Here is a 26641-nt window from a genome sequence, read left to right as displayed (position 1 = left end):
GTTTATAAATGATTTCAACCCATCCAAGGTTTTTACAAAGAATGTCAGTCCTTGGAGGCTACAGTGCAACTATCTTGTTACTATATAGATTGGGGAATAGGGTATGCTGACTCTAGAATGAGATTATCTGTGGCAGGATAGAAAATTGTACTTTGTAAATTGGGTTTATTTTTGTACTTGAATTTTATGTATTATTACCATTTATTCTCCCTTAGTATTAAAATATTTCAAAAATTAGAAAAGAACTTTAAAAAGGACTTTTATTGTGTATGGCAGATAAGTGATTGTTAGTGGTTTAGAAAAAAAAAAAAGACTTGGGGTTGCCTGGGTGGCTCAGTCAGTTGAGCGTCCGACTTCGGGTCAGGTCATGGTCTCGTGGTTTGTGGATTCGAGCACCACGTCAGGCTCTGCGTGGACGGCTCAGAGCATGGAGCCTCCTTTGGATTCTGTGTCTACCTCTCTTTTTCTCTCTGCCCCTCTCTCTCCCAAAAATAAATTTAAGAAAACATTAAAAAAATTGTTAAAAACAAAAAAAAGACTTATAGTGGAAAAGATATGTTGATAAGGTGTCTGAAGGGAACAATACAAAGACCTGTTGATGAGAGATATTATGGAGCATTGCTTATTATAGAGGCAGAGGATGTATTTAAATTGGAATAAAGCAACAGTGAATGATAGTTGTATTTTGTGGAAGTTGGATTAGATTTGGTTCTTGAAATTGTTTTATAACCTTCTAGCAGCTTTTCTTTTTTTTTTTTTTTAAGGTTTTATTTTATTTTAAGAGAGAGAGTAAGCACAAGTGGGGGAGGGGCAGAGAAAGAGGAAGAGAGAATCCCAAGCAGGCTCTGCTCTGTCAGTGTGGACCCTGACTCGGGCTTGATCCCGTGAACTGTGAGATCACGATCCCAGCCGAGATCAAGAGTTGGATGTTTAACCAACGGAGCCACCCAGGTTCCCTGTGGCAGCTTTGAAATGAAATGTAGTTCAAAATCTTTATTTTGCCGTGAAATGTTTAGTCAGTAGGTGTAGCCTAGAAGTGGAGTACCTAAACTTTGTTACATTGTCTAGGTGCTTTTTGATGGTTTGGCTGCTTTTTTTTTTTTTTAAATCATAAACAAAAGTTCAGCCTGTGGGAAAAATGGATGGGGTCTGATACTCTTTCATATCTCACCCTGTCTAGAAGATTCAATCAATAACAGACATCCAACAAATATTTACTGAGCTATTCAGGCTGTAAATAAGCATAGCACACCATGGACAAAGTAGGTAAGACATTGTCCTGTTCCCCAAGACTTGCAGGCTCCACACTGTCAGCATGGAGCCCAAGGTGGGGCTTGAACTCCCTAGCCGTGAGATCATGACCTGAGCCAAAATCAAAATTTGGGCGCTTAACTGACTGAGCTATCCAGGTATCCCAAGTCTTGCTTTTTTAAACTGCTGTAGACCTTTGAAGATTTCTTGAAGCCAGGGTCTACGTTTTATACTTTTATGTATTCTTTCCATACTTAGAATTAAGTATGTGATCAATCTGAATATATAATGGACAAATCACTCCAAGTTCCTCGAAGGTAGGGATTTTTGTCTAGTTTTTTGTAAAAGTACTTGGTGTAGGATGTGAAGGAGGTGTGAGCAGCATTTAGAAATATAAGATACAGGGGCACCTGGGTGGCTCAGTCGGTTAAGCGTCCGACTTCAGCTCAGGTCACGATCTCGCGGTCCGTGGGATCGGGCCCCGTGTCGGGCTCTGGGCTGATGGCTCAGAGCCTGGAGCCTGCTTTTGATTCTGTGTCTCCCTCTCTCTCTGCCCCTCCCCTGTTCATGCTCTGTCTCTCTCTGTCTCAAAAAATAAATAAACGTTAAAAAAAATATATAAGATACAGATAAGAGTTTGGCTCTGCCACTAACTTTAAGTAAAGGGACAAGTTACCATCACTGAATTTTTTTTGGTCCAATAAATGGGAATTAAAATCTCTGCTCATTTTCTCACAGTTAATGGGGATGAAGTAAATTAAGTGAAGTCACTTTATAAAAACTATAAAATGCTGTATAAATGTTTATTGCTATTAATATCTCTTGTGTATATTTAGATATTTTAACTAAATTGGAGATTATCCATCTTTAGGTCTTTTTCCTTTTTTTTAAAGTTTATTATTATTTTTACTTTTTTTTATTAAAAAAAATTTTTTTTTCAACGTTTATTTATTTTTGGGACAGAAAGAGACAGAGCATGAACGGGGGAGGGGCAGAGAGAGAGGGAGACACAGAATGGGAAACAGGCTCCAGGCTCTGAGCCATCAGCCCAGAGCCTGACGCGGGGCTCGAACTCACAGACCGCGAGATCGTGACCTGGCTGAAGTCGGACGCTTAACCAACTGCGCCACCCAGGCGCCCCGACTTTTTAACGTTTATTCATTTTTGAGAGACAGAGCGTCAGTGGGGGAGAGGCAGAGAGAGAGAGGCAGACACAGAATCTGAAGCAGGCTCTGGGCTCTGAGCTGTCAGCACAGAGCCTGGCGTGGGGCTCGAACTCACAGACCAGAGCTGAAGTTGGACACTTAACCAACTGAGCCACCCAGGCGCCCCTGTTAATTTTTGTAAAGATGATTTTTTTAAGTTTATTTATTTTGGGGGGAGAGAGCACAGTGGGGGAGGGGCAAAGAGAGAAGGAGACAGAGAGAATCTCAAGCAGACTCTGAACTGCCAGCACAGAGCCCGCTGCAGAGCTTGAACCCATGAACTGTGAGATCATGACCTGAGCCAAGTCAGACACTTAACCCGTCCAGCAGACTTTATTTTTAAGTAATCTGTCTACCCAACGTGGGGCTCAAACTCACAACCCTGAGATCAAGAGTCACAAGCTCCATCGACTGAGTCAACCAGACACCCACCTTTAAGAAGTCTTAATAAACCTAAATTTATGGTCATAAAAACCATAAATTCAGAAGCCCCGTCTTGTTGCGATTTCCCAGAATTTACAATATGGTTCTTATATGTGCTCACTCTGTGCTAGATAACTGACTCCTGGATCTGTGTTTTTAATGCTGTGTGCATTTTAGGGTCCCTAAACCCCTAATTTTCGTGTATTTTTCAATGATTCTGAGGTCTTTAGTTTTTGCCACTTCTGAGCCTAATTTACAATACCTAACAGTCCCAATCACTAAACTGTGGCATTGGGAAAACTGGATAGCAACTCAGAAACAAGACGTTGGATCCACACTGTCATTTCTTACCCCAACATATATTCCAGATGAATAAAATATTTAAATGTTAAAAAAATCTTAGGATCACTAGGGTGAGCAATGAGATAATTATTATTTTAAAAATAATAATTTTTGATGGGGCGCCTGGGTGGCTCACTCGGTTAAATGTCTGATTCTTGATCTCAGCTCATGTCTTGATCTCAGGGTCATGAGTTCAAGCTATGTGTTGGGCTCTGTGCTGGGCATGAAGCCTACTTAAAAATAATAATAATAGGGGTGCCTGGGTGGCTCAGGTGGTTAAGTGTTCAACTTTTGGTTTCGGCTCAGGTCATGATCTCATGGCTTTGTGGGTTCGAGCCCCACGTTGAGCTCTGTGCTGGCAGCAAAGAGCCTGCTTGGGATTCCCTCTCTCCCTCTCTAGCTGCCCTTCCTCCACTCATGCTGTCTCTGCCCCTCTCAAAATAAATAAATAAACTTAAAAAATTAAAAAAAGAAATAATGTTGGAATGAGAACATTTTTTCTAGATTTAACTGCAAGCCCAGAAGTCTTTAAAAAGGATACATTTTACTATTTCATTGCAAATAAAAAAGAAAAAACAAGTAACAAACTGGGGGAAATATTTGCAATATCTCCTTATAGACAAAGGAAAAATGTCCTTCATGTGTTTATTACCTAAAAGAACTTACTACCTAAAGAGAAAAGGGGATATGATATGAACACTGTTTATAGGAAAATAATGCAAATGACCTTTAAGTGTATGAAAATATTTTCAGTCCTTCTTATAATAGAAATATTCTTTATCTAATTATTCATCTATGTATTTTTAGAAATATGCATTTGTAACCACAAATACAGTTTTTCACTTTTGCTTTGGAAAGGTTAAAAAAAATTAGCCTGGTCATATTTTGGGAAAACAGGTATTTGCATCATAGCCAATGACAATATAAATTGGTAAACCACTGCAGAGAACAATTTGAATTACTTTAAGATTAAAATGCATGGTTCCTTGGGGCCAGCAATTCTAATTTTCTGTTCTTCGTTACTCTTTGAAATGCACAAAATAATGTATGATTGAGATTATTATATTATTTCACGATAATTTAAGATTGGAAACAGTTGGCCATATTTTATTGATTCCAAGACATTTTTTGCATATTTTAATAAAGATAAAATCAGATGCATCTTCTTAATGGCATTATAGTTATAATTGGAAGCTTTTAAATTTTTTTGTGGCACATAAAATGTGTTTTATGGTTAATGACCATTTTGGATTTGAAGAAATAGACCACTGAAATTGTATAAAGGGAAACCATGCAGCTTTAAAATGATTGAAGTACATTAGTATGTATTCAGTATGTGTAGAACAATTTCCATGGTACCTTAAGTAGAAAAGGTACAGAACAGTGTGTGCTATATGTTAAAACTATCATTGGTGTTATATACATAGATATATATAGATTGTGTTATATACATATATACATATGTGTGTGTGTATATGTGTGTGCATATATAGACTGATAGATACACGCCTCCTGCTTAAAATCAGTATTTTGTTTCCCAGATCAGATGATCTGTTTGAAAGCTTTACTTGAGCACCTATTTACATTATTTAAAATGAGTTACACGTCAACCCCTAACCAATTTTCAAAAACACAGCTGCCTATCTGTGAATTAAAAGAAAGCTGTTGGAGGGGGCGCCTGGGTGGCGCAGTCGGTTGAGCATCCGACTTCAGCCAGGTCACAATCTCGCGGTCCGTGAGTTCGAGCCCCGCGTCAGGCTCTGGGCTGATGGCTCAGAGCCTGGAGCCTGTTTCCCATTCTGTGTCTCCCTCTCTCTCTGCCCCTCCCCCGTTCATGCTCTGTCTCTCTCTGTCCCAAAAATAAATAAACGTTGAAAAAAAAATAAAAATAAAAGAAAGTTGTTGGGATATAAAATACTTACACATTTCTTTTTTATTACAAAATAATTAATATGGTTGTTAACAAACAGTTGCTTTCTGTGTAGGAACATGTCTGTCCCTTTTGTTGATATGTAAGAAGCTTCTCCAAAGTTCTAGTGTATATGGAATGTATTTCTAGATTTCTCATGTGTCTTTTTCTTAAAAATATTGAATTAGATTTTTGAGAATGAAATATAAACATATTACTGTGCAAAACCTTTGATTGAAAAATACTGTGTCGAGAGCCATGAACTAAGGTGTTCCACTGTGAAACTTTAAATGGGCACACTCTGGGATATGACTATATATTTGTTTGTATTTGCCTATATATTTGTTCGTATTTGCTTGACTATGCAGAAAAAAATCCTTGTAAAGGTAGATTCTGAAGGGAAACTGAGTTACTTTTCACTGTATTCTCTCTTTTTTTTCAATGTTTATTTTTGAGAGAGAGAGAGAGAGAGAGAGAGCGAGCAAGTGGGAGAGGGGCAGAGAAAGAGGGAGACACAGAATCCAGAGCAGAAGCAGGCTCCAGGCTCTGAGCTGTCAGCACAGAGCCTGACACGGGGCTCAAACTCACGAACCGTGAGATCACGACCTGAGCTGAAGTCAGATGCTTAGCTGACTGAGCCACCCAGGTGCTTGGCTTTTTACTATATTCTTTTAAAATTTGATACAGTATACTTCCATTGCTATTTAAAAATACAGAAAATTATTTTGAAAAAGAGTAGGCGGAATTAAAGCAGAGTAGAGCAGGGTGTGTTTCTTTGGTTTTATATATATGTGCCAGCCATCCCCTTTGGCTTGCAGTTTCGGTTAGCAAATAAATGATGAATATAGTTGGGTAGGGCCTATATTACCTAGTAATAACAGTGTTATTACTACTTTTATGACTGAAGGAAAACTAGACTTGGATTGAATACAACAGAAATATGTAGTGTTATAATTTAGACTTTATTGTTAAATTAGAATGTTGATCTTTATTTATTTATTTTTTTAGTGTTTATTTATTTATTGTGGGGGCAGAGAGAGAATTCCAAACAGGCTCTGCACAATTTGCAAGGAGCTTGACGTGAGGCTTGATCCCATTAACAGTGAGATCATGATCTGAGCCAAAACCAGGAGTCAGATGCTTAACTGACGGAGCCACCGAGGTGCCCCAGAAGGTTGACCTTTTAAAACTTCACTAACTTCCTAAGAAAAATCATTCTTTGATTGAGAAAAACGAGCTTTCCTTTATTTTGTATTTTAAGTAAACTGTACCCCCAACGTGGGGCTCGAACTCATGACCCTGAGATCAAGAGTCATGTGCTCTTCTGACTGAGCCAGCCAGGCGCCTCCATAAATTTTCCTTTAATATTGTAATGATATAGGTAAATTTTATGGATAGGGTCTTTGTAAAATCTAAGTTGCTATCTTTCTATGTTAGTTTACTTTTGAAATTTATTTTCCTTTAGGAAAAGGAAATTACATTGAGTACACATTATATGCAAAACACTGATATAGAATCTAAATGTTTTGTATGTTGCACTTAATGATATAGGTATTAGTGTACTCATTTCATAAATGAAGAAACAGTTTTAGAAAGGGCATACAGCTAGAGTTTCTGCCATTCAAGTATAAGCACAACTTTGAAATCAGTGGTTTTTTATGTATACCTTTGCCTTTCTCAGGAAAAGCTGATAACTGAAAATAAGAGTAGTTGGGGGAGGAAGACATGTAGCTCCCCCAAATCACAAAGGTATGGATTGTCATACTTGAAGTGGGTCTAGCTGAAGGAGCCTGTAGCTGAATTACCTCTTTTTCCTGCTAATTAAATGATCTTCTCAGTCTTTACACAGTTGCCAAAAGCAAGCATAATTTTTAGTAGTTCATGTATCACATTTAGTAAGATACAGATTCTATAGAACCTATGACCTTCTGAATGAAATTTCATTAATATAAACAAAAGAGGAAGCCCATTCAGTAAATAAAATTAGAATTGGCAGTCTGCAATAAGAGGTCTGGGTTTTAAGGCTAGACTAAAAAGGAAGAGGGATTAGGGAGAGAAGAGGAGATCATGAGCTCAGTTGCTGTATAGACTATTTGTCTCAGTATAGAGATTGTCACATTTAAAAGGTACATCATAAGACATTAAATATATGTTAAGTTTGTGGCAAAATAACAGGAGAAAAGTGGCAAGTTTTTCAAATGAATATTTGGAACAGATAAGTTACAGAAGTCTATTTTATCATTCGCGTCCCTTTTTTTTTTTAAACTATGAAAAGATAGAGTGAACCAGTTACAGAAGCAGATTGGACATTATCAAGGAAGATTACTTTACTTTTTTTTTAATGTAAAAAAAAATTCATTTTTGAGAGAGAGAGCATGAGTGGGAGAGGGGCAAAGAGAGGGAGACACACAAAATCCAAAGCAGGCTCCAGACTCTGAGCTGTCAGCACAGAGCCCGACACAGGGCTTGAACTTGGGTACTGCAAGATCATGACCTGAGCCAAACCTGAAGCTTAACCAACTGAGCCATCCAGCACCCCAAGGAAGATTACTTTTTTTTTTAAAGGAAGATTAAAAGAGGAACTGGTGAAGAATTACATGGAATTATTTGCACATTATTGAATACTTTGTTCAAGAAACCATATAATGAATATATATAATATTATAAAGACACTACCCTTACTCCTAGACTTTGCTGTTTATTTTCGGAGTTAAATGCGGGAAATCTTAAAGAGTAAATGCTGTAAGTCCTCAGAAGAAGGAATGACTAGGGAAGACTTCACTGTGAAGTCTTGAGGAAGGAGGAATGGATATTACTAAAGATAGGAAATACTTGTGTACACAAGGTGATTACAGTTGGCCAAGAGTAGGCATGACTGGTTGGAGTAGAGAATGCCCATAGAGCAGTGGATTTTTTACTTTTTTTTTTTTTTCTTTTAAAGAAGAACCTCTCCACGTATTTTTTTGATGTTGAACCTTAATAATAAAGGCAGGGGTCACCTGGGTGGCTCAGTTAAGGGTCAGACTTCAGCTCAGGTCCTGATCTCACGGTTTGTGAGTTCAAGCCCCGCATCAGGCTCTTCACTGAGAGTGTGGAGTCTGCTTGGGATTCTCTCTTTCCCCTCTGTCTCTGCCCCTTCCCCCCGCCCCACCCCTATATAAATAAACTTTGAAAGGATAAAGGGGGGGGGGTGGATGACTCAGTTGTTTTGGTTGAAGCAGAGTCCTGGGTCTCCAGAAGCAGTTTGGAAACCATAAGTAGAAGGCAGTGATAGGAAAGTGGTTTGAATAGGCACAAATCAAATACCTATTGAGTGTTTACCATGTGCCAAGCACTTAAATAGTTAATTCTTACAAGTCCGTGAAATAATTATTGTTATTTTCAGTGTGCAGGAGGAGAAACTGAGGCTTAGAGAAGCTTAGTAAGTTACCCAAGAATAAGCAACCGTAAACAACAGTATCAGAATTCAAACCTTGGTTTTTCACACTCTAAAACCATGCTCTTAACTACCCACACTGAATGTGAGTCTTTAATACTATACCAATCTAGAACTTTATTTTGTAAGCCAAAGGCAGTTTTTGATCAGAGGAGAGACTTTCATAACAAAAAGAGATATTAAAGATAATTTTATCTAAAATTCATTTTACAGATGGAGGAATTAATTTAGGCTTAGGGTTTTAAAATGTCTTTGTAATAGTGCTGAAACCCAGCCCCAATTCTCTGATTTATGACCTAATTTTCTTCCCAGTATACCAGCCAGGATATTTGTGGTGGAATTTAAGTACTAGAATGTTCATGATATGCCTGAAGATGAATGGAAGACCATTTAGAAAGTTGTCACGGCATAAGATGATGAGGACTTAGAGTGATAGCAATGAAGATGATGTTGGTATGAAGGATGATAAAACATCAACCAAGAAGCACAGTGTACAGTTAGTTCATGCATGCATCTGACTAGCAAGCCCTTGTTCACTGGGTTTAGTGATACTCCTTTATAATAGCTACTAGCATTTTATTAAGTGTTCAATGAGTGCTTGCATATGGATTCTCTAATTTAAATGCTCTTTGAGGTAGATATTGTTCCTGTGTTTCAGATGAGAAAATTCACATTCTGAGCCATGCTTTACCCAAGACCTGGTAGTAAATAAGTGGTAGAATAATGGTGCCAAAAGTATGCTTTTAATCAGTATACTATAATGTACTTAAAGTCTATATGGTGGCTCACTTCTCTGTTCTGGAGAGATACAGTGGTGGTGACAAATGCAAGTATTACAGAATTGAAACATGTAGTGGTTATTCTGGCCAAAAAAAATCACAGGTAGCTGTGAATGTGGTATTTTTTTCTTAGGGCACTTTAAAGGATGGTTGTTTATTGGTTTTTATAACTTCTGTCTTATTACTCTAATTTTCTCCCGTATTATTCATATTTCTCTCCTGTAGCACTTTTAATATTCTTATATAAATAGCGTTTTTGTGTCTCTTAGCCCTCGTTAGACTATAAACTTTTGAATGATAATAATTGTGCATTTACATGTTCTCTGTTTTCTTTTTTAATTCTGCATAAATTTATTGAATCCTTAGAATATGCCAGATTTGTACTAAGTCTTAAGAGTTCAAAGATGGGGTGCCTGGGTGGCTTATTCAGTTAATCATCCAACTCTTGATTTTGGCTCAGGTCATGATCTCATAGTTGTGAGGTGGAGCCCCACATCAGGCTCTGTGCTAACAGCACAGAACCTGCTTGGGATTCCCTCCCTCCCTCCCTCCCTCCCTCCCTCCCTCCCTCCCTCTCTCTCTCTCTCTCTATCTCTCTCTCTCTCTCTCTCTCTCTCTCTACCTCTTCCCCACTCATGTGTGTTCTCTCTCTCAAAAAAAAAAAAAACTTAAAAAGTGTATTAGTGATTTGGGGTCTGAATTCATATAATACTGTTTATTTTTCTTTGTAGTCTTTTTTTCTTTTGAGAGAGTGCACATGAGTGGGGGAGGGGCAGAGAAAGGGGGAGACAGGATCCAAAGCAGTTTCCTCGCTGCCAGCAGTGGGCCTGATGCGGGGCTTGAACTCCTGAACTGCGAGATCTTGACCTGAGCAGAAGCTGGACACTCAACTGACTGAACCACCCAGGTGCCCCTATTTTTTCTTTATAGTCTTATTCTTAGCCTGATTTTATATTGTTTCCTACTGCATTACTTATGAACTTCTTTGACTAGGTTAATTTGAATGATTAAAATGAAACTGGTTTATGTAGAAATTGGGTTACTTATTTAGGCAAGAAAGTGGAGTGTCCAAGAAACTTTTTAAATGAGCAATATAGAGCATACAGTGATGATGCTGTTTTTGTAAATAGACTAGTCCAACCAGGTAGAAATACTTGAAATTATAAACATTCACTAGTGAACCAGTATTTGATAGATAGGAACTAAGAGGAAACAAAATTGCTTTCAATGCTATATGGATTCATAGAGTTTAGGACTGTAAAAAAAATTTTTTTTTCTAGGGATGCCCTAACATCTCTGGACTCTTAGCAGAGAGTCCAAAGGAAATAAGGGAGATTTTTGAGTAATTTCAATCTACTTGACATTCTGAATTCTTATATTCCATGCAGAGTTCATCTATTATAAATGGGACATACCATGGATTAATATCTTGCTATTCAGTACACATACATAGCCACTATTGTCTTCCTCCACATGCCAATAAATAGTGAAACATTTTGACAGTGTTTATTCAATTTTTCATAAGCTGAATAATTTATTAGATGACTTGAACTATATGTTTAATTTGGAGAAGTTCTTGCTAAAATTATGCTTCTTTAAATTTATACTTTTGGCTTGGATTTAATATTTGTGTAACATTGCTTTTCAAACTCAGTCTCATTTTGTTAACAGAATTATATGTGGGAAAGATTTTTGGGTAATACTTGGGTTATTGGTCCTGGATAATCACTTTGTCCCATCTGTAAATAGGATTGTTTCATTATCACCAATTTGTATGTAAAACATTACATTTTTGTCACAGCTTCTATTTTAGAGCATCATTCATTTTATTTTGGAAGTGAAAGGAAAACAAATGATTTTAATTTTCTGAAGCCTTAAGGAGGTAAATGGTTTAGAGTCCAACAGCATCCTACATGGTGATTTATGGTTTCCAAAGCTTCTTCTGTTTGTTATATCTTGATCTGCATACCGATCCTGAGACCTTAGGGGAGGCTGTGGAGACTCAGGCCCTGGTTGTCAAAGGTGACACAAATGCTTAGAAATGATCTCTTATTGGAGAACTGAGATTTTGTAGCCCAGCTTTTTTTGGGACTACCTAGAAAAATATAGAAAGAAAAAAATTAAAGATGAACTGGGGAGAAGGTAATGTGGAAAGTAAAGGAGGAGAAGTTTAAATGAAGGTGGAAAGTCTTTTTTGGGTTATTGAGTGATCCTGGAATAGTAAAAAATTCTCAGTGTAGTTATGGAAAAATAACCAATAGTAAGAGAATATAACTCCAATAGGGTGTTGGATTGTTGGATTATTAGAGTGCCATAGGACTCGCTACTATCCACATAACTCTCCGAAGTATTTTCTACTCAGATATTTTCCACTCCTTATAGCTTAAGAGTTGAAGTGAGCCGTGGTGCCTGGTGGGCTCCATCAGAAGAGCATGTGACTCTTGATCTTGGGGTCATGAGTTTGAGCCCCACATTGGGTGTAGAGATTAAGTACTTAAATAAATAAACTTGAAGTGAGCCTTAGAGAATATTAAGTCTAACTCCTTAAACATGTAATGCCTGTTTCTCCCTGACTGCTAACGAGCGACAGTAGATAAAACAAATTGAACAAGCCTCTCATGAACAGTAATGCAAAATTCAAATATTTCTTTATACTAGCTTACATATCTTTTGAGATATGGAAACCTGTATAATATGGCCGTGTGTTCTATTTGATAAAATAATTACATGATTACAAGACAGTAAATTATCAGTATTTTGTGCATTAAGCAGAAAGCACCATGATGACTAAATATATAGACCTGAACAAGTCCTAGACCCACTATGAACATGTTCATTCTTTTGAGTCAACAAATGCTTTTTAATTGAACACTGCTCTATCCCAGATCCTGTGTCAGTTATTCAGGATACAAACAGAAGTAAAACTCAGGGCACAGAAGTGTTACCTAATTTTTTTTTTTTTAATGTTTGTTTATTTTTGAGAGCGAGAATGAGAGAGAGTGAGCGCGAGCAGGGGAGGAGCAGAGAGAGAGAGGGAGACACAGAATCTGAAACAGGCTCCAGGCTCTGAGCTGTCAGCACAGAGCCTATCCCGGGGCTCAAAAACTCACAAGCTGTGAGATCATGACCTGAGCCGAAGTTGGGCACTCAACCAACTGAGCCAGTCAGGCACCCTTAACCTTTTTTTTTTTTTTTTTTTTTTTTAAACTAAGGACCTAATATTCTTTCTCCCTCTTCCCCCTGAGCCCCATGTTTTGGGTTATTTTAACCTGAAATTGTATTTATTAAATTGATTTTCCCATTTAAAAAATTTGAATTGATCATAATGGTTAGCATGAAACAACCTTCAGTGAGTCAAGAGATTTTTAGCCCAAACAGGGGTGCCTGGGTGGCTCAGTCTGTTGAGTGTCCAACTCTTGACTTTGGCTCAGGGCATGATCTCACAGTTCGTGAGTTTGAGCCCTGAGTCCAGCTCTGTGCTGACAGTGTAGAGCCTGTTTGGGATTCTCTTTTCTCCACCCTCTCTCTGCCCCTTCCCCACATGCTCTCTCTCCCTCCCCCTCCCTCCCTCCCTCCATCTCCCTCTCTCTCTCTCTCTTTCTCTCTCTCTCTTTCTCTCTCTCTCTCTTTCTCTCTCTCTCTCTCACTCACTTACTCACTCACTCAAAATAAGTAAACTTTAAAAAAAAATTAGCCAAAGCAATCTTACCTGGAGTAAACGTTTGATTTTCTTTAGGTGACTTTTTTTTTAATTGAAAGCATCTCACAGTTCCATTTATTAATCTTTTCTAAGGGCTTGTGTATCTCATGTCATCTGTGGATGACATGTCCTTTTCAGGTTTAACATTCTGATTCCATAAAATGTTTACTGAACCCTTTTTTTTTTAATTTCTTTGTATTGTTTTTTATTTATTTTTGAGAGATCAAGCACTAGCAGAGGAAGGGCAGAGAAAGAGGGAGACACAGAATCCGAAGCAGGCTCCAGGCTCTAGGCTCTGAGCTGTCAGCACAGAGCCCTATGCAGGGCTCAGACTCACAAATTGTGAGATCATGACCTGAGCTGAAGTTGGATGCTTAACCCACTGAGCCACCCAAGCACCCCACTAAAGCCTTTTGCCCTGTCTTTGTCCTCATTTACATTTTTTTTAATTATTAAAAAATAAATTTTTTACAATTTATTTTTGAGAGGTAGAGAGCAAGCAGGGGAGGGGCAGAGGGAGAGGGAAACACAGAATCCAAAGTAGGCTCCAGGCTCTGAGCTGTCAGCACAGAGCCCAGTGCGGAGCTTGAACTTATGAATTGCGAGATCATGACCTGAGCTGAAGTCGGTCATTCAACCGAGACACCCAGGTGCCCTATGTCCTTGTTTAGTAACATTTAATAGTAATAGTAATTTTTATATTAATATATATTTATAATATATTTTAATTATTAATACTAAATTATTAATCACAGGCTATGTGATTAAAATTTAACTACTTTATCTTGTAAAGCTTGCCCTGATACTTTGGTAAGATGGAAGGATGGGAATTCTTTTAGGTCACAGTTAAATTTCTGTGCTCTTAGAAAACATCTGTATTTGAAAATCAAAATAATCTGGTTGTTGTATAGATCACTAAACAGGCTATGGCAAGAATATAGTTAGTTTGGTAGTATTGGAGAATTTGAATTCTGTTGAGTAGGAAATCTTTTTTCCTTTTCTTTTTTTTAACGTTAAAGTCTATAGGAATAATATGCTTGATGTTTCCAGTTAATGTTTGCAGGGAGATGGCATATATCATATTAGAGTTTAAATGATGCTGAAAGTAATCATTCTTTTTATGATACCAAAGACTATTCTTTTCAGAAGAAATTTGCAAAAATGAAACTTTGGCTTGGAAATAGATATACCATTTTTTCTGTTTCTGAAAGCTGTATGTATCACTGTTTTAATAATGAAATTATATTTAAATACATTAACATAGCTTAGTATATAGAGTCCTTTTTTTTTTTAAGTTTATTTATTTTGAGAGAGAGAGAGAGAGAGAGAAAGAAAGCATGGGAGGGGCAGAAAGAGAGAATCCCAAGCAGGCTCCTCAGTGTCAGCTGTCAGCGCAGAGCCTGAGAACTAGGAGATCATGACCTGGGTTGAAACCAAGAGTCATACACTTAACTGACTGAGCCACTCAGGCACTCCTAGAGTCCTCTATTTTGAATAGTTTTGCAAATCAGAAAATATTTCATACATGTGTTTGAGTTGCTTAAAGTAAGAAAGATGTCAGGTTAGGTTCTTGGTCTTAATCAGTTTAATGGCCTTTTGGAAGTGAATATTGTGACTTTTGATGGCTTTTACTTATTTCTGCTTTATTAGGGTCAGTCTTTAAAAACAACTGTAGACATCTTAAGATAACTTAAGATATTTTTAAGCTTTTTCAGATATATACATTTAAACTTTTTCAGATATATATATAAATGTTCTGTTCCCCGCCCTCATGCCAGAAGTTTAAGTTGGTAAGATAATTTTGTTTAATTATAGGTAATTACTGGGGTTTAGGACTCTGTTGATCATTGCCATTTGCCCAGTGCCTTCCAACAGTGTAGTAGCAATTCAACAAATATTTGTAATGAATATTTGTTGTTGAATGAATCTTAGTAAGGGGAAAGACAGCAGAGAGAAATTGAGGTGTTCTTGTATCTGTTGACTTTCCAGACAGTGTTTTAATCACTTTGGAAGCTTCTTCATTTCTAATTTGTTTGTCCTTTAATATTTTCTTCTCAATTGTTCTATTCCTTGAGTTTTTCTCTTTAAAATAGTGTTTCTCAAAAAAGTATTTCTCTTCAGTCCAGTTCTTTGGGCCAGTTTTGTATAGTTTTAACTATATTAGTTAAAATATAGTTATTTTTTATATATAACTTTTTATATTTATAATTTTTTATATATAACTTATAAGTTATTAAAATATATATTTTTTGTATAGTTTTAACTATATTAAAATCAAAAGTGATTCATGAGGGATTATTCTCGGAAACAAGGTGGCTATAGTTAATCAGTGAATTTTTGTATTTGGCCTTATTCTCTTTCTCTCTCTAGTTATGATAAGTCATAATAGCTTCACGTTTTTTAAATGTTTATTTGTTAGAGCATGAGTAAGGGAGGGGCAGAGAGAGAAAGGGGGATAGAGAATCTGAAGCAAGCTTTATGCTCAGCACAGAGTCTGACACAGGGCTCGATCCCAGGACCCTGAGATCATGATCTGTGCCGAAATCAAGAGTCCGATGCTTAACCCAGGTGCACATTTTAGCAAGAGATGCTTATATGCACATTTTAAAGTTTGATTTAGAAAATATGAATATCAATTTTTCCCCATCATATGAATACATTAGTATTGGCATATTTTAGATCTGGTAGGGCTCCCCCCCCCCCGCCCCGCCCCACTTCTCCATTTGGCCGGATCACAGAGTATTTATTGATCTTTGGCTGAGGAGGACAATTTCTTTTATAGAAAATATTTAGTGTTTTGATTGAAGTTGCCTCCTTTGGAGTGAAATAAGTAACAAAATGTTAATTTAATGAATCTTAAGAGAGATTTCTCCTTTAAAAGAAACAAAGAGTAGGGAACCTGGATTTAGTTCAGTTTTTTAAATTTTATTTTTATTTTTTAAACATTTTATTTTTAAGTAACCTCTATACCCAACATGGGGCAGGGACTTAAAACCCTGAGATCAAGAGTCACATGCTGTACTGACTCAACCAGCCAGTAGAACCCCTAGTTCAATTATTTTAAAAAAGAAGTTGAGTTTTCTAGAGAATATCCTATCAGCAAACATTTGGTTGCTACCTACCTTTTGAAAAGTCATCACTATAAGTTGTTATTCAGGTGTTCCACAGTAGTGTCTTTATGATGGGATTTGTCATTAATCACGAATGAATGGAGAGGATTTTTTCCTTGGTTTGGACCCTCTTTAATAATGGAAAGAAATTGCTGCTTGGCCCAGGCAATAAAGTCATCTTCAGACTGTTTTTTGTTTTGGGTGTTGTTGTTGTTGTCACATATATGTATAGATATTTTTTATAAGTAAGCTCTACACCCAATGTGGGGCTTGAACTCATGACCCCAAGATCAAGTTGCATGTTCCACCGACTGAACCAGCCAGGCACCCCTGTATTTTTTTTAATTGAAGTGTAATGAACACACAGTGTTATATGACTTTCAGGTGTGCAGGATGATTCAGCAGTTAAATGTAGTTCCCTGCTGTCACCAAACAATGTTCTAACAATACCTTCAGATTATTTTTGAAGCCAGACTGTTTGTTTTCTGTGATGAGTTACCTCTGAGGGGATTAATTGTAAATGTGACAGCCATCTTGATGCCACTTTCTGGAGTCCTGGTCTCCTTCAAAGCTGGGCTTTGTTGTATGCAAAAAGATGTTGGCAAGCCTGGGAGCACTTCATTAAAAGGAAGCAAATTTCTGAGGAAATTTACTTGAAGAGTTTTATTCATTTATATCAGAACTCTAATGCACATAAGTTTTCTAAGCACTTAGTGTACAGGGTTATTTTCCAGACCTCTTATTTATTATATTTTTTTCAACAAGGTCTTGATGATTCCCCTCCCAACCCACAGATCCTCTTAGAGTTCTTTTACTGAAGGAAATGACTTGATCACTCTCCAGTTGATCTGTCTTTGATGTTATTTCTTCAAGAAGTCTGAAGTTGGGCCCTGAATACTGATTTACCAGAATGAATAGTTAAGTGAGAGATTGGAAGCTAGAGCGAGTTCTCGCTGTAACATGCCCCCCTCCCCCCACCGCTCCCTGCATTATTAAAGAGGAGGTTGGACATATTCCCGAGTAACAGCGCAAAAATCTCACACCCTGGTCAGACCAATGTGAAAACAACTGCTGGAGCTGGAAGTGTCCTTCCTCTGTCTGCAGCTGAAATTGGGGGAGGGACAAACCAATAATTATTTTACCCCTCCTTATCTGCCTGCTAGAAGGCCTGTTTCCTGCCCTCATGGTTTCTGCCTAACAGATGGTGTTTCTTTTTTACAGCATTATGATCCTGGACTTGTTGTGGTGATGGTAAACTTAGCAGTGGTAATTTTTTATTTTCAGACTGAATTACTCCTTTTGTCATCAGTGCACCAATATGTTAGGCTTACTTTCTCTGTTGTAGCCTTCATCCTTCTGCTTGGTCTTTTTCATTTTCCTTTCCTTTCCTTATGCAACTTGTCTGATCCTTGTTCATTAAAGGGTAATGTTAAGAAGGGATGTATCTGTTTGTGTTAGAACTGCCAAAAAAATCAGTTAAAACATTAAATTCTAATACTGTCAAAAACTTGATTTCCCCACAATGTAATGGGCACTAGCACTTGCTACTGCAATTTATAAATAAATTAAAACAAACTTTGACTGCCTTAGGAGGCAAAAGTACTAATGCAGAGTTTATAAACAGGGGTTTACAGAGGTAATGAATTTGTACCAAAACTTTCTTGATTCTTGCAAAACAAATTCTGACAGACTGAAAAAACCAAAACAAAACAAAAAAAAGGAAATTTCTTTGACATTTCTTTTCAATTCTTTCATTGGACCATTTGTGTATTTTACCAGTAAATCCCTGATTGAGACGTTATGAAAGTGATATTGCACCTAGGAAGTCATTTTTATAACCTGTCTTCAATTTGGTCCTTTTGCTAAAGATTGCAGTCACTGCTTATTTATTATACCATTGGGCATAAGGTAGTAATGCATTTTCATTTTGTTTAACTGGCAGTCTTTAACAGTATCTAAAAGAAGTCTGTATTTTAGAACTTTTTTCTCTTTTTTTTTCTGGCATGAAATGGTCTTTATTAACTTCAACTTTCACTGTTAATTATTCCTGATTATCTCCTTATTTATTGTTTGAAAACAATAATGAGATATTGGTGATAAGTAAACTTCTGAATTTGTTTTTCATTATGTTTTAAAGACAAAAATTACACACAAGTATGGAGCAACTGGATATGAGTGGTTGCCAGTCACTTAGAGAATAGTTTCTTCTTTTTTCTCCAGGACTCCAGTCATGAATATAGCATTTATTTATTTATTTACTTATTTATTTATTTACTTACTTACTTATTTATTTACTTATTTATTTATTTATTTATTTATTTTTAATTGGTTTTGGTAATACCTCAGATTTAGCCTGACAAAACTCATCTTTTAGCCCAAAGGTATAATACATATGTGTGTATAACAACAACAAAAACACAAAAAACAAACAAAAAAACAATTGTTTACACCAGCCTGAGTGAAATGATGAGGGAAGTAAACATTGTGTTTTTTCACTAAAGGTGTGCAACGGATAAGGTAAGTAAGTCCTCTTTTCAGTGGGCTTACATCACAATAAAAAGCGCAAGTTGTGATGTAAAACAGCTGTGGTAGTAAAGTGCTTGTCTGCCCCATTTTGCTTTGTTTGGCTGGTTATGAGTGGATTAAATATACATTAAAAAAAATCTCCAGCATAGATTGATTAGTTAAAAGTCAATTTTCTTCGCAACTAGTCCTTTTCACAGCTTACCAATTGCTATAGCCAGTGTTAAATCCACTCTGGAAAATGGGATCTCAGAGCACCAGTTTAAAAGTAAAATTTGTCCCTAAGGGCAACTAACTGTTGCTTTTTGTTTAAAAATTTTTCACAGCCCCAGTTAATTGTAAAACATCTTTTGAAAACAAAAAAATACTAAACATGCTGAGTTGCAGTTACCTAGTTGCAGGTTTCCTGTATCATGTTTGAAACAGTGCCCTTTTATTTAAGCATGTAATTTGAAGCATTTATTACTGGTTTTAAAAGTGTATGTGGGGGGATGTCAGTAGATAGTAAGAGTGAAATGATTCTTAATGGAAAGTTATTTGGGGGTCTTTTTAAAAACCAATTTCTAAAGTTTTTGATTTTAAATCTCCTGGTGCCATTGCTTAGAAGTGCTTTGCATTATTTATTTGATTTTGCCATAGTAATCTGGAATTATTTCCAACTGGAACGTCAACCAAGGTGGTTAGTTGGGCTTAAACTGGGAGAGGTAGGTTTGGTTGTAAGCTGTGAGAATGGCTTGTGTTTGGTTCACTGTAGCTTTCTGGTCTCTGCACTCCAAGGCAAGATCTCTAACCACCCAAACCCAATGTATGAAGTGAACTGTTGGCTTAGCTTTGCCTCTTACCTTGATTATGTGTTCCTGTTACAGGGAGAACAGATCCCATTCCGATTGTCGTCAAATATGATGTCATGGGCATGGGTCGCATGGAAATGGAGGTAAATTGATCTCGTTAGTTTATTTTTTTTAATGTTGTATTTGTTGATATTCCAAATTCAGATGCTAATGCAGGAATACATTTATCACAGTACCCCAATGTTTATAGCAGCACTCTCAACAATAGCCAGATTATGGAAAGAGCCTAAATGTCCATCAACTGATGAATGGATACAGAAATTGTGGTTTATATACACAAGGAATACTACGTGGCAATGAGAAAGAATGAAATATGGCCCTTTGTAGCAATGTGGATGGAACTGGAGAGTGTTATGCTAAGTGAAATAAGCCATACAGAGAAAGACAGATACCATATGTGTTCACTCTTATGTGGATCCTGAGAAACTTAACAGGAACCCATGAGGGAAGGGAAGGGAAAAAAAAAAAAAAAAAAAGAGGTTAGAGTGGGAAAGAGCCAAAGCAATAAGAGACTCTTAAAAACTGAGAGCAAACTGAGGGCTGATGGGGGGTGGGAGGGAGAAGAGGGTGGGTGGTGGGTATTGAGGAGGGCACCTGTTGGGATGAGTACTAGGTGTTGTATGGAAACCAATTTGACAATGTATTTCATATATTTAAAAAAAAAGAATACATTTATTAGAATGTAGTTTTAATATTTTTCTTTGGTCATTTAAAAATATATTGTACATTCTGGGGTGCCTGGGTGGCTCAGTTGGTCGAATGTCTGACTCTTGATTTCAGCTCAGATCATGATCCCAGAGTCACGGACTCAGCCTGAGCATGGAGCCTGCTTAAAATTCTCAAGGCACCTGGGTGGTTCAGTCTGTTAAACATCTGACTCTTGATTTCAGCTCAGGTCATGATCTCACAGTTACTGAGTTCAAGCCCTGCATCAGGCTCCTTGCTGACGGTGTGGAGCCTGCTTGGGATTCTCTCTCTGCCCCTCCCCACTCACATGTGTGCTTTCTCTCTCTAAGTAAATAAACTTAAAATTTTTTGTGGTACCTGGGTGGCTCAGTTGGTTAAGCGTCTGACTTCAGCTCAGGTCATGGTCTCACAGTTTGTGAGTTTGAACCTACATCAGGCTCCCTGCTGTCAATTCAGAGCCCGCTTTGGATCCTCTGTCTCCCTCTCTCTCTGCCCCTCTCCCGCTTGCACTCTTTCTCTCAAACATAAAAATAAACCTTTAAAAAATAAATAGAAATTCTCTCTCCCTCTGCCCCTCTCCCGCACTCATGTGTTCTCTCTAAAATAAAAAGTTAAAATATATATTTAAAAAAATTTTTTTTAAATTGATTTATTTTGAGGGGCGCCTGGGTGGCGCAGTCGGTTAAGCGTCCGACTTCAGCCAGGTCACGATCTCGCGGTCTGTGAGTTCGAGCCCCGCGTCAGGCTCTGGGCTGATGGCTCAGCCTGGAGCCTGTTTCCGATTCTGTGTTTCCCTCTCTCTCTGCCCCTCCCCTGTTCATGCTCTGTCTCTCTCTGTCCCAAGAATAAATAAACGTTGAAAAAAAAAATTTTAAATTGATTTATTTTGAGAGAGAGACAGTGCAGGTGGGGAAGGGACAGAGAGAGAGAGAGAGAGAGAGAGAGAGAGAGAGAGAGAGAGAGAGAGAGAGAGAGAGAGGAGAAACCCCAAGCAGGCTCTGGACTGGCAGTGCAGAGCCCGACATGGGATTCGAACCCATGAAACTGCAAGGTCGTGACCTGAGCTAAAACCAAGATTCGGATGCTTACCCGACTGAACCACCCAGATGCCCCCCAAAATACATATATTTTTTACATTCTCACCTACTGCTGCTTTTGAGGCAGGTAGATGACAGATAATTCCCCTATTTTAACAGAGGCATAAAGAAGTTGGATGTTGCGGTTTTGTTTTGTTTTGTTTTTTGTTTTTTTAGAAGAAAGCGCTTGCAAGCAAGGGAGAGGCAGAGGGAGAGGGAGGGAGAGAACCCCAAGCAAGCTCCATGCTCAGCACTGAGCCCTACACAGGGCTCAATCTCATGTCCCAAGCTGAAATCATGCATTGGATGCCTAACTGACTGAGCCACCCGGGCGCTCCACGAAGCTGAATGTTTTGCCCAGGGTTGTACCACAAGGCAAGATCAGACTTCAAACCCAGACCCTGGTGCTCATTTCATTAGCCGTTGTTGTTCAACTCTAAAAATGTTTGTTGTGGTAGAAGCTTTGCCCATGTGTACAGCTGTCATCTGTGATAACTTCTTTTCATTGCCTAAAATCTTTTCTCCATTCATTCCTAATTCTTTGGCATTAAACGTTGAAGTAAAGTCTGTTATTATCAAAAACGTGCCTGTTGGGAACCACCAGCACAAAAGGATTAATTAGCTATTTTGCACACATATTTCTTGTGAGGTGACAATAAAGCAAGAGGTGGCTGAGTATAATATGAAGTTTTTAATTTTCATGCAATACCGTAGTTGTACAAATGACTTTTTAATAGTTAATTGGGGGTTTCTTTAGGAATGAAGACTAATTATATCTATTTTTGTGAAGCTTGATTATGCTGAAGATGCTACCGAACGGCGCCGTGTCCTAGAAGTAGAAAAAGAAGACACAGAAGAATTGAGACAGAAGTATAAGGTACTTAAATGAAGCCAGTCTTGCATGTTGGGTGCTCACACTGAAAGAGGTACTTGTTTTGGTGAAGAGGATCTCTTTTGATTACAGCATTTATTTGACATTTGGTGATGATTAGTAGTAGGCCTCAGGTTTCTGTTACTTGCCTATTTGTTGCCTTTGTAAAAACTATAGAGCTAATACTCTGTTGGGATGATTGCATTTGTGTTTGAAAACACAGTGCCTGGTACACAGGAGGTGGTAGTAGCAGTAAAAATTGTTATTTAAGATTCCTTTGGGAACTTGAAAGTATTGCTAAGCCTTTTATTTTTCAGCGGATTAGGTATTTTAAGAATAATAAATTGAGAACTTTAGTATTTTCCTTTTTAAAGGATTAGTTATAGAAAACTGCAGTTTAAACCATATTGTAAGTTAGCTTTCAAATAGACTGGCCAGGGAACATGCCTTTCAAGATGTACTATGCCCAATCTCTACCAAAAAAATAGGTAAATTTGAAGATAAGAAACAAGTTAAGATTATTGGTCATGATCCTTAAAGTGGGAAGAGGGAAAAAGGATTTATTTTTAAAAATCTGTTCTACCATACAAATACATACAACACAAAAACTGACAACTGTAAGGAGAAATTTTATATTTACCATAATAGTGGGAGATTTTAATGTATCTCCTTCAGTAACTGATTTAAAAAGTAGGAGGAAAAAAAATCAACAAAAGACATTTGAAAGATTTGAATAGTACATTAACAAATTTCACCTAATGGTTGGTGTAGAACTATGAATCCACAATCACTGAAAATCAAAAATTTTGAACATATATGGAACATTTATTTAATCAAAATTTTCTACCATAATCTGTGTCATAAATAAAGTATCAACAATTTTGAAGAATTGAAATCAAGCAAGCCACAAAGCAACCAAGTTTTAAAATAAAAGGTATGATTTAAAAAAAACAAAACCAAACCCTGTTATATTTTGAGAAAATTATTAGTTTCCAGTCAGTGGAAGAAAAATTCACAGTGGTAACTGGAAAATATTTTGAACTGAAAGATACAAATACTGTATTTCACAATTTATAGAAGTAGCCTTAAGTAACATATTTTAATTTTTTTTAATTTTTGATGCATTTATTTACATATTGTTATAAATATGTGCTTCATTCACTAATTTACACACACTTTTTTAATTGTATTTTTTTAGTTTATATCCAAATTAGTTAGCATATAGTGCAACAATGATTTCAGGAGTAGATTCCTTAGTGCCCCTTACCCATTTAGCCCATCCCCCCTCCTGTACCCCTTCCAGTAACCCTCTGTTCTCCATATTTATGAGTCTCTTATGTTTTGTCCCCCTCCCTGTTTTTATATTATTTTTGCTTCCCATCCCTTATGTTCATCTGTTTTGTCTCTTTAAAGTCCTCATATGAGTGAAGTCATATATTTGTCTATTTGAGACTAATTTCACTTAGCATAATACCCTCCAGTTGCATCCACGTAGTTGCAAATGGCAAGATTTCATTCTTTTTGATTGCCGAGTAATACTCCATTGTGTGTGTGTGTGTGTGTGTGTGTGTGTGTGTGTGTGTATGTATCTTCTTTATCCACATACCATATCTTCTTTATCCATTCATCCATCGATGGACATTTGGGCTCTTTCCATACTTTGGCTGTTGTTGATAGTGCTGCTTATAAACATTGGGGTGCATGTGTCCCTTCGAAACAGCACACCTGTATCCCTTGGATAAATACCTAGTAGTGCAATTGGTAGGTCATAGGGTAGTTCTCTTTTTAGTTTTTTGAGGAACCTCCATACTGTTTTCCAGAGTGGCTGCAACAGCTTACATTCCTATTTAATTTTTTTTTAATGTTATTTATTTTTGAGAGAGAGGGAGTATGTATTTTGAGAGAGAGGGAGGGGCAGAGAGAGAGGGAGACACACAGAATCTGAAGCAGATTCCAGGCTCTGAGCTGCAGCACAGAGCCCGATGCGGGGCTTGAACTCATGAACCATGAGATCATGACCTGAGCTGAAAGTCGGTCACTTAATCAACTGAGCCACCCAGGTGCCCCCCTCAAGTAATATTTTTTTTTTTTAATTTTTTTTGACATTTATTTTTGAGACAGAGAGAGAGCATGAACGGGGGAGGGGGGCAGAGAGAGAGAGGGAGACACAGAATCCGAAACAGGCTCCAGGCTCTGAGCCATCAGCCCAGAGCCTGACGCGGGGCTCGAACTCACAGACTGCGAGATCGTGACCTGAGCTGAAGTCGGATGCTCAACCGACTGAGCCACCCAGGCGCCTCTCAAGTAATATATTTGATAGCAAATATATATCCTTAAATGCTGTGTTAGAGAAAGCAAGAAATGAAGTAAATGTTTCTCTCAGGAAGTTAGAGAAAGAATAGCAAAGTAAACACAAAGAAATAATAAACGATTAAGAAAACAAAAATGAAGCATAAAACAAAGCCAAAAGTTAGCTGTGTGATGTACTTGTAATATTAAGAAAGAAAAGAGCTTAGAAAACCAGTATCCATAATGAAAAAAGACATTATTGCAGATGTAGTAGGCAGCACTAAAAGATGAAAATATTATGAATAACTTTATTCCATTGAATGCAAAAATAAGATTTAAATGGACAAATTCCTAAGAAATAGAACTTGCCAAAGTATACTAAAAAAAAAGAAAAGAAAGAAAACTTCAGTAGTTCTGTACCTATTATATAAATTGAATCTGTAGTAAAAAAGTCTTTCCAGAAAGCCCAATTAACTTCACTTAGTGAATTCTGTCAAAATTCATATAGGAAGTCACTTCAGTCTTACCCAATAATTTCTAATCTTCCAGAGAATTGAAAATGAAGAAAAAACTCCCCGCTCATTTAGTAAGAGTCTAGTACCACCTTGATGCTAAATCCTGACAAGGATACTTACATGATATTCTGATTTATAATACAGATGCAAATCTTAAAACACGAGCAATTACCGAACCAATTTAGGATGTATCAGTTACGCCAGGAATGCAAAATTGATTTAATGTTAGAAATACAGTCAACCACATTAAGAGATAAAAGGAAAAAAACTATATGATCATCTCAATAAATGTAAAAAAAAAAAAACAAAAAAAAACCAGTATATAACATTTTTCATTCATGCATGATGAAAAGTCTTGTCCAAATTGATAAGAAAGAACCTTCCTTAACCAGATAGAATGCTTACAAAAACCATATAGGAAACATCATACAGTCTTTAATTGGTCTCAAAATATTAATACCTGACCTAGGTGTTCGTGCTGTGAATAGAAAGTGTAAATCCTTTAGGTCCACCAGTGAACTGGTCTGAAATTCCAATCTCTTATTTGTTTATATCCTGATAGATGGCGAGTTTCTTGATGCGTTTAAGAGACAGCAGGTAATGATAATAGTGAAATTTTTTTAGTTCCTGTTTCAAGGATGAAGACAGCTTTCTTTTTTTTTAAATTCTTACTTATTACTATTTTTTTTCTTAATGTTTATTTTTTGAAGGAGAGTTCACACGAGGGAGGGGCACAGAGAGAGGGGAGACACAGCATCTGAAGAGGCTCTAGGCTCTGAGCTGTCAGCACAGAGCCCGATGCAGGACTTGAACTCATGAAACATGAGATCATGACCTGAGCCGAAGTCGGACACTTAACCAACTAAGCCACCCAGGCGCCCATATTTATTTATTTTTTTAAGTAATCTTTACATTCAACACGGGGCTTGAACTCCCAACCCCAAGATCAAGAGTTGCATGCTCTATGTTGGGTTCATGGGACAGTGCATACACTGGTGCTATTACTAATATGTTCTCTGCTTTTCTATATGTTTGAAGCATCTTATAATTAAAAACTAAAAATAAATAGATAAAAAGAATCAACATACATGGAATAAAAAAAAAAATTGCATGTTCTATCAGCTGAGCCAGCCAGGTGCCCCATGCAGAGAACTCTTCCTATTTCTGAACTTTTCGCAGGGAGAGCTTAATTAGCCTCTTACCATCAAGGTCCTGAGGCCTAATCTTCAAGCATCTAGGGATTTCTCTGTCTTGTTGAGCTCAGCTCTATGTTAAATTTTTTGTGTTTTGGGGTGTCTGGCTGGCTCAGTCGGTTAAGCGTCCTACTTTTGGATCTTGACTCAGTTCTTGATCTCAGGGTCAGAAGTTCATGCCACGCATTGGACTCCAAACTGGGCATAAAGCCTACTTACAACGGGGGCGCCTGGGTGGCTCAGTCGGTTAAGCGTCCGACTTCAGCTCAGGTCATGATCTCGCGGTCCGTGAGTTTGAGCCCCGCGTCGGGCTCTGTGCTGACCGCTCGGAGCCTGGAGCCTGTTTTGGATTCTGTGTCTCCCTCTCTCTCTGGCCCTCCCCCATTCATTCTCTGTCTTTCTCTGTCTCAAAAATAAATAAACGTTAAAAAAAATTTTTTTAAAGCCTACTTAAAATGAATGAATGAATGAATGAATAATT

The 26641-nt window shown here is 37.4% G+C and overlaps 1 protein-coding gene across 9 annotated transcripts in view; it reads left to right on the top strand.

Moving 5' to 3' along the window:
- GPATCH8 (G-patch domain containing 8) overlaps window positions 1–26641 on the top strand; it is a 103168-nt gene that overhangs the window by 38587 nt on the left and 37940 nt on the right. For 6 of the 9 annotated variants that reach the window (XM_003996988.6, XM_045044730.1, XM_045044732.1 and 3 more), the window contains 2 exons: window positions 19545–19612; window positions 22083–22169. In XM_003996988.6, the coding sequence (XP_003997037.2) occupies window positions 19545–19612; window positions 22083–22169 (155 nt within the window). Of the gene's footprint in view, window positions 1–17376; window positions 17422–19544; window positions 19613–22082; window positions 22170–26641 lie in introns of all 9 variants that reach the window. The other 3 variants (XM_045044735.1, XM_045044734.1, XM_045044736.1) reach the window with 1 other exon arrangement.

This window comes from Felis catus, chromosome E1, assembly GCF_018350175.1.
Source record: "Felis catus isolate Fca126 chromosome E1, F.catus_Fca126_mat1.0, whole genome shotgun sequence".
Classification (NCBI taxonomy): Eukaryota; Metazoa; Chordata; class Mammalia; order Carnivora; family Felidae; genus Felis; species Felis catus.
Note: the sequence above shows the minus strand (reverse complement) of the source record. Positions and strands in the feature narration are given on the sequence as shown.